The 8719-nt window shown below is 31.9% G+C and overlaps 1 protein-coding gene across 5 annotated transcripts in view; it reads left to right on the top strand.

The window, feature by feature from the left end:
* Positions 1 to 8719, top strand: part of Hil (peptidase hillarin) — a 46577-nt gene continuing 37858 nt past the window's right edge. Inside the window, exons 1-3 of one of the 5 annotated variants that reach the window (XM_088198772.1) lie at positions 1 to 157; positions 2445 to 2683; positions 7427 to 7616. In XM_088198772.1, the coding sequence (XP_088054898.1) occupies positions 2531 to 2683; positions 7427 to 7616 (343 nt within the window). In that variant the 5' untranslated portion in view covers positions 1 to 157; positions 2445 to 2530. Of the gene's footprint in view, positions 158 to 2360; positions 2684 to 7426; positions 7617 to 8719 lie in introns of all 5 variants that reach the window. The other 4 variants (XM_088198774.1, XM_088198776.1, XM_088198773.1 and 1 more) reach the window with 4 other exon arrangements.

Genomic DNA, 8719 nt, shown 5'->3' with positions numbered 1-8719 from the left:
GTGCCTCAGTAACGGCAGTCACAAGCGGCGTCTTCGCACAGCCGCTCGTGTTATTCGGTCGCATAGAATACTCTCGGTTATAAATATTAACACACATTTCAAACACAAATTAGTGTTTACCTATTAAACAGTGCCTTCAGACGACAATTAAAACACGGTAACCACTCAACCATCGAGTCTTTAATCAGTAAAGACTAGATTTCTTATTCGCCAAGTTACAATCAACAGGTGGCTCGCGGAACCGACTGTTATGTCCATTCGGTTTGATAATCTCTTGCGACACGGTTCAAAAGTAACGTCAACGCGCTGAAACAATAAGCGCGAAACCCAAGAAAAATCCCATACATTTATGTCACAATAATCTATTGCACAATTCGATTTGCTCTCTATAACTGAGCTCGACTGTGTGGTTTTTTCTTTTTAATTTATAATACAGACACGCCGGAAGTACGGCGAATCGCACATTGTTACCTTTGCATACTTTTTACGGTCTTCATCTGCAGATCCTGTTCGTGACACAATTATTTTTATGTTGGTATTAAATCAGATTAGCGCTATAATGCAATATTCAAGTAATTAATTCGCTAATTGCTAACTTACTCAATTGTGTGATATGATATGATCTCATTTAACGTAACAGAGTGCAATTCTGATGTGCCTAAATTAATTAAATTGCGTCCGTGCTGTGTTGCAATTTTTTAATTGAAAGGTTCAGATTATGATGTACTTGACTATGAAATTTTATGATATAAAAAATAATGTAATAACTATTATTATAATCATTGACTACGAATCAGTTCGGATTGCCTTAAATTAATAACCTTAATTTGAGGAAGTAGCTAATGTAATAAAAAGCTGCCTAATATGTGATATTTTTGTAATTTCACTCTTTTGCAAGCTATGTGCAATTGATTTTTTTTATTAGAATTTTTTTTTAATAACCTGAATAAGTGAAAGTCGGAAGATACAAGGTCTGGAGAATCTGATAAGTTCTTGATAACATCATGTTATTTTTTGTTGAGAAAAAATTGCCATATGGTTGTGACTTGTGAGTTGTCATGGTAAGAGACAATCCCTTTTTTGTTCACTATCTCAAGTCTGTCAATTTGAAATGTGTTGACTAATTTTCAGCTCTTATTATTTAATTAACTTTCTGAAGTTCATTAAATATCTACAATACTTTTTATATACCACAAATCCCAAAGCATTACTTTTTTGGTGTAATGTTTAATTAAACTTAAAATCAATTTGTTGCCAACTACACATTTTTTATATCTAGTCAGATAAAACCACCTTAAAACCACTCCTATATGAATATTGTTAGCCTCTAAAATGTTAGTCACATATCTACCGCACACATGATATATTATAGTCATATTATTGCATTTTAAGCAATCAAGAATTAAATAAAAATATTTTTAAGGGCCCCTCTAATGTTCAATAGTTTTATTAAAAGTGGATAAATATTGATTTTAGAGATTTTTTGTTAGTACTGCATATTACTAAATATTGTTATAATATGAAATATTAAAATCACAGTTTCAATAATAAGCTAACCGTATTTTTTATCTTTAGTTAAAGCATATCAAAAAACAGCTGTTATTTTTTCGCATCAAGCATATGACTTATCAAAACAAATATATGCATTAAATAAATATTTATTATCAAATATAGTAGTGTTTAATGTTTGCCAATAAATATTTGAACATCTTCTCATTGGTAACTGTAATTAATCGACCGTAAAATTCCTAATATTTTATTGATTGATATAAAATATACACTGTTTAGTATATTAATATTATAAATGCATATTCATCGGACTTCCCGATATATCCATCAGTTGTTTCTGTGTGAACAAGAAGCGTGTATCGCGAAGGAAACGCAACGTGTCTGGTCAACTTCAAGTATGCAAGGAATTTGCTTGACACACTTAACACCAGGACAGTGCGACTCGTTTCAAAAGCCTGTACCGCAGACAATAATCTCGCGATTGGTAAAACACATTACCAATTTTATTTAAAAAAAACACTTCCCAATCGCTGCAATTAATCTATATAATTTTTATCACGACATTTTTTACATAACGGCCCCCGAAGCGTGCCATTCATATCTTCGCGATGATCTGTATAAATTTTGCTAAAAAACATTTGAGAAACGCCCGCTCTAAATCTAATCACAAGCGAATTCCTCGCCCGAGGGCTTCGTCTATATATAAAAAAGAAACATCCAGGATGTTGTAGAAGCAAAATTCTACGAAAAAACCTGTTCTACTACGTCAAAACTAACCAACACTCACTCACTCGAGACTAACAATGAGAAATGAAATTTATGTGCAACCGTGTCGGGTTATGATCTCACAGACCATTAAGAATATGACTCATAGTTCAATCGCGAGCCATCTAAATTCATATCTAGTGCATCTAAATTAAAATTACATCAATCAGGTAGTTCAAGTTATGTGATAAAACTCGAAAAGTGCAAAGCTGAAATGATCGATCGTGTCGTACAAAGTGATTGAAAATTCGCCAAGATGATGTACAGACCCAATTTTTACGAGAGCACCTGTCTGAGGTGCGCCGAAGTCGTTTATCAGGTGGACAGGGTCGGACCTCTGAAGGACTTTACGTTCTTCCACAGTGGATGCTTCAAATGCGCCGTCTGCGGAACGAAGCTCACGCTTAAGGTAATTTCAATGTATTAATTTATACGCTGACACGATTTGATTTATTTCGTGATTAAACGACTAGTATAAACAATGTTTTATATGTAATTAAAATGATAAAGTTATGTATGCAATGTATATTTAATTAATTTAATGCTTGACGATGGCTCGAGGTTTCGCGCTTATAAACGCGTCAAAGTCTCTTGTTCTTTAATAGTTTCAAAATTACGCATCACTAGTTATAAGTGATAGCATAAAAAACAAAATTTACATTTATATAACATTAGTGAAAGTCGTCTGATTAATGTCCATCCTATTGAACTCAGTAATTAGATTAAACTACTTTCCAACTCAATGGAAGGTTGGTCAAAATTTAATTTTACTGAAACCAGAAAAAGAATAAACGATATTGCCTCAGACCAACAAATATCTTACTAGTATGGCAAAAATACTATTAAAAATATTCAAACTAATAATATAAGAACTTAATCACTTACCATATTATCAATATGGCTTTAGAAATAAACATTGTACAATAGAGCAAGTACATAGGTTAGCAAAACATATCAATTAAAATAAAAAGTATTGTTGTGGCACCCTGGACTACTCTACAAAATTATGGTACTGCTTCCACACAACATCTTCTTAATAATCTAATCACATCTGAAAGGTTAAGATCGCTTCCAAATTTAGATCGGAAAAGTAAATACAAAACTGTGCTATCATCATCTCAAGTCCAAGCTTGGAGCTCTAAATTGGAATAAATAAAACTAAATTAATTCATGTTACATTTATGCTGAACAAAATATTTAACAAAGTATCCCTTAACGGGAAATGGATACCACTAGGAAATTCATCTCGACAAAACAACTGATCTGTAAAACTCATATTTGGAACAAAAGGAAACATCTGGGAGTTCAACTTTGCAAACTGTACTGACTCACAGGAGAAAATTCAGGCATATCATTAGAAAATAAAATGATAATATATTTATTTTTTTATTTAATTTATTTATTTATTTTTTTGATTAAATTAAGACCATCGTGGCCTAACAGGTTACCCCAATGCGCCACGATGGTCGAAAGCAAATTATAAATTTATAAAACGTATATATATAAATAAATATAACAATACTTAAACATAACAAAAAAAAATTATAAAATATTAAAATTAAAAGATATAAACCGGATCAGATCCTCGTAGCTAACATTAAATAAATCAATTTTCAATGCCAGCGTATTAAGGAGCCGTATGGCCACAGCTATAGGCGAGTCGGCAAGTGCGGATGTCCTAGCCCTAACTGCCATCAAAAGAGGTCTCGATCGTGATTCTCGAAAATGTTCCGGAACCCAAAACTGGAATTCCTCGAGAATAGCTGGATTGTCGACAGCACCTTTTAGTAGTTTGAAAAAATGCTTAGCGACATACAGCTTTCTGCGAGAATTCAGCGAATCATATCCCAACGCTCCTAAAAGAAAGGCGCTGGGATATAAGAACGGATAATAACCAAATGTCCTTTTGTAAAGGTATCTTAAATACCTTTTTTGAATTTTTTCTACTAAAAGGGAATATTTGGCTATTCGGGGATTCCAAATTATAGATCCCGATTCAAGAATGCTACGAACTAAGGTGTCATAGAGGATGCGAATAACTGACGGATCGTCAAAGTGAAAGGCATTCCTCATAACAAAGCCGAGCATCTTGGAAGATTTATCACAGACGTCGTGTATGTGTAGAGAGAACCTCCATTTGCTCTCGAAAGTGATTCCGAGATCTTTAATGGAAGTTTCTCTAGTCAAAATGTTACCACCGAGATGGTAGAAATAAGCTGATGGCGAACGGGATCGAGAAAATGACACAGTATGGCACTTTCCGACACTAAAGGGCAGACGGTTAACGGAAGCCCATCTCCACAGAGAGTCTAAATCACTTTGTAGAGAGAAGGAGTCCGCAACAGATCGAATTCATTTATATAATTTTAAATCATCTGCGTACAGAATAAAACTTGAATTTTTAATTGCTGTATTTATGTCATTAATAAATAACACAAAAAGCAGAGGTCTCAGATTGGATCCTTGAGGAACCCCCGAAGGGGTAAAATATAATATTATTTTGACAATCAGCCACCATAGGTTACAAACTGTCTACGATTGCTTAAATAACTCGAAAATAACCGAGTTAAATTATCTGAGCAACCGAGGTTCGACAATTTTTTTAATAATAACGTATGACAAACTTTGTCAAAGGCTTTCTCAAAATCTGTATACACGACGTCTACTTGAATTCCGGCATCGAGAGAAGTTGTCACCGTTTTGGTGAACGACAGAAGATTAGTAACAGTGGAACGGGCAGGACGAAACCCGTGCTGTTAAAACTATATAAACATAAAACTATGGAGCCCATGTTTAGGGAGCAACCCTTATATCTTGTATAATTCTTGAGAGATCTCAGAATAATTTCTTTGTGCTCCTTGATCTTAACAATTAAAATTAAAATCAGTATAAATTAACCGAAAGATTTTTATAATATATTTATTACCCATGGAAAATTCAATCAATTGGTAAAATAAATTGTAATAATGTCTTAAATATTTACGAACTACAATTGTAGTGAATTTTACATTAGATACAAATATCAAAATAGGCTTTAAAATTTTTATATAGACATATATGAAAATTTACGTGGTTAAAAAGTTTAAAAACATATTTTAATCTCAGATAACATGCGAAATATAGAAAAAAACCTTATTGATAATATATTTATTTAACGGTTTTGCGAGTATTTATATTAATTAAATTTCAGGATTCATCAAGATGAGAACTCACTATCTTATATTTCGGTCATGTTTACAAATCCTGTCATGGTTACAAATTTTCAGTAACTTATGTAAAATAAAAAGAATTAGTGAAAATTCATGACCATGGCAAAAGTATTACTGTCGAAACACAGAACCTTGTTAACATATGTATTTTATACGTTATAATATATGTCTATGTTGAAATCTTTCAGTAATATTAAAATGCAAATTGGTTAAGAATAATTTAAGCAATTAGTTTTACTATATGTATTTAAGTAATATTTGTTTTAATGTAACTTAATATCATACGAAACTTCGTAGATAAATAGTATCAAGAACTGATAAAATATATTTAATGTTATAACATGCAAAGATGTTTATAATGTTAAAATTATCACTTAATTGGTGTTTTATGACTATTGCTGTTGATTCACAATGCATAATACTTTAATTATTAATCATATAATATTTTTTTACTGCAAATATAATAAATTCGACAAATTCTGTATTGATTCTTAAGCTCAAAATTACACTACACCCAAAAACAGTTAATATTTTAATAAATTTCTCACAAATGCTTATTAATGTTGCTCATTGCTTACTTATCGATTTTATGGCTATTAAATAGATCATATTTTTATATATTATATTATTTAAAATATGAAAACGATTATGCTGAAAGTGAAATGCAGCTGAAAATAATAATTTACCAGATTTATAAAAATGTCGACCGATATACTCTTTCTTAGATACGGATATGGATATTAAATTATTAAATAGTTCAACGACAAGAAGTCTATGTTATAATAGTTGACAACTAAAAAAAGTTATTTTAATGTAACATAGTGGATTGAATGTAACATATTGATAACAATAAAATATGCCAAATCCAGTGTTAGCACTTCAAACTCTCTTTCTCTATATAGAAAATATAATAGTAATAATTTTAGATACTTATAAAAATATTGAGATATAATTATTCACTCATCAAGAAATATTTCGATATTATAAAAAGCTTATGATTATTTTGTTTGATAAAAACTTTCAATGATTAATTAGTCGCTAGTTATACATATTTACTTCGCAGCGCAAAATTCTTCAATGTTTTACTGGAAAATTACTGTTTGATTAAATGAAAACGTTGAGGTACAATTGGTCGCACAGTATAAATTTTAATTTATGAAATGAAAGTTAAATACATTGTGTGTATTAATTTGCTCAATTTTCATTATTCGCAATGAAAATCACATTATTCTTTTTAACTTGATATCCAGTGGTTCAGATTGAAATATACAACCTAATCCTCATTGGTAAAATCTGTAATCATCTATCGATTTATCAAAATAACGATTAACAATTTTTTCCGCTCTATTTAACCTCGATCTAATATTTCACTCTATAACTTTTAGCATTTGCCGAAATATACATATTTAAAAATTATATCGAATATTTTATAGTATTTATTTAATTTTTATATGATACAAAAAAGAGACACACATTTCTTAGTCTTCAATCTCTTGTCAGAATAACCAAATTTTCACCGCTTAAACTGATATGATACATAAATAGGATCATTCTTCAGTTGAGTTACAAAGCCATAACCTTGCTTAAGGTGACGTTGAACCTACTAAAGCATGCCAAATACGTTGCATACCTTCGCCGAGGCCATTATCACAATTATGCCGTAAATAGATATGATAACAGGATCGAAAGCACGTATGACAGCTCGTGATTACGGCTGACCTCTGTTAAGGGCATCTCACGCCGACTTTCTCTAGTCGAAAGACTCTTAATTAATCTCAAATGTCTAGATTTAATCAGGAAGTGCATCAGATGCGTTTGGCCCGATGACCCTATAACTTACTTTTGTCGTACATGTATATAATTATTCCACGAATTCGCTAGATCCGATTTCCCAATTTACGTGATGCGAATGATCGATTTAAAATGACTTTCTTTTCTTTTAGACTTACTACAACAACCAGCATCGACAAGAGGATAAAGAGGTCTACTGTTGTAGTCACGTGCCTAGAATAGGTCCAGGGCATCTGGATAATTCTTCAGTGGGCATTCGCAGTGCTCTGAACGTACCGAGGAGTGCGAATTTCGTCAACGAGCAAATCAGAGGGCACCACAGAGCTTCTTTCGAGACTGACGGTGAGTTTTTGAGATTTTTAGTGCATATAATCGTGGTAACAGTTGCCAAGTTTTCACACGAGTTTTTCACTTGCAACGGCCCGTGCTGCATACAATGTGTGTCTTCTCACGTTTTTTCGTTGTTCTTTGCAACGTTTTTGAATCACAATGGAACTTTCACGGAGTTGTTTCGAAGTACGAGCCTTCCGTAATGAAAACAGCTCAAAATATAACGAACTTTATATCGGAGAAATGAGTACATATACACATGTAAAGCAAGTTAATGTTTAAAATTACGGTATCTTTTAATAATAATATATATTCCACAAAACTAAAGCGTATGATATAATCTATTCATTAAATATTTACTCGTATTCAAAAAGTACTTGGTTCGAATCATATCAATAAATTATCTACCATAGTTGATAGAAATATGGTATATTGTATTGTATTGTGGCTGCAAATTGCCCTACATTAGCAACGGCTAGGCGACGAAATAATTTCGTTCTTCTCAAAACTACTTTGCTAAATAGATATGCTTTACAAAAATATTCTAAATTAGCAGTTCAAAAAATGGGAAATCGTGAAAACCTGCTTAATATAAATCTAGCACCTTTCGAGAAAACGGGAAATTACCCCTCCATTTGCCAGATGCTAGGGATGATAACATTTGCGAGACATCCAATATCTTCTCAGTATTAAAAATAAATAGCACTATCCTATTTCTAATCTTGTTTTAGATGCCATTAGAGGGAAATAGATTCCAGTGACTTTAATTACAAGAAAATCTTACTACACATTGAATAACTGTGACTAAGCAATATTTACTTAGCTGTAAAAAACAATAATATACGTATATGTAACTGTAGAATGGTTGTGTATTGCTCTCAAACCATTTATCTCATCAATCAAGTAAATGAACTCGTTTCGAAAATACATAAATCATAAATTTGTCAATCGCTCATACACGAGTGTCACGTGTTATACGTATTATATTTGTCTAACAACTAAAAAATAATTTGATAACTATTTAGACGCTCTAACCAACTATAATAGGATATTAGGAAACAATGCCAGTCGAGGAAATGTCGAAATTGTTGCTCAAAATCCGTGGGCAATAATCC

This window comes from Plectrocnemia conspersa, unplaced genomic scaffold (genome assembly GCF_051122295.1).
Source record: "Plectrocnemia conspersa isolate PC_06_02 unplaced genomic scaffold, ASM5112229v1 ptg000011l, whole genome shotgun sequence".
Classification (NCBI taxonomy): Eukaryota; Metazoa; Arthropoda; class Insecta; order Trichoptera; family Polycentropodidae; genus Plectrocnemia; species Plectrocnemia conspersa.
Note: the sequence above shows the minus strand (reverse complement) of the source record. Positions and strands in the feature narration are given on the sequence as shown.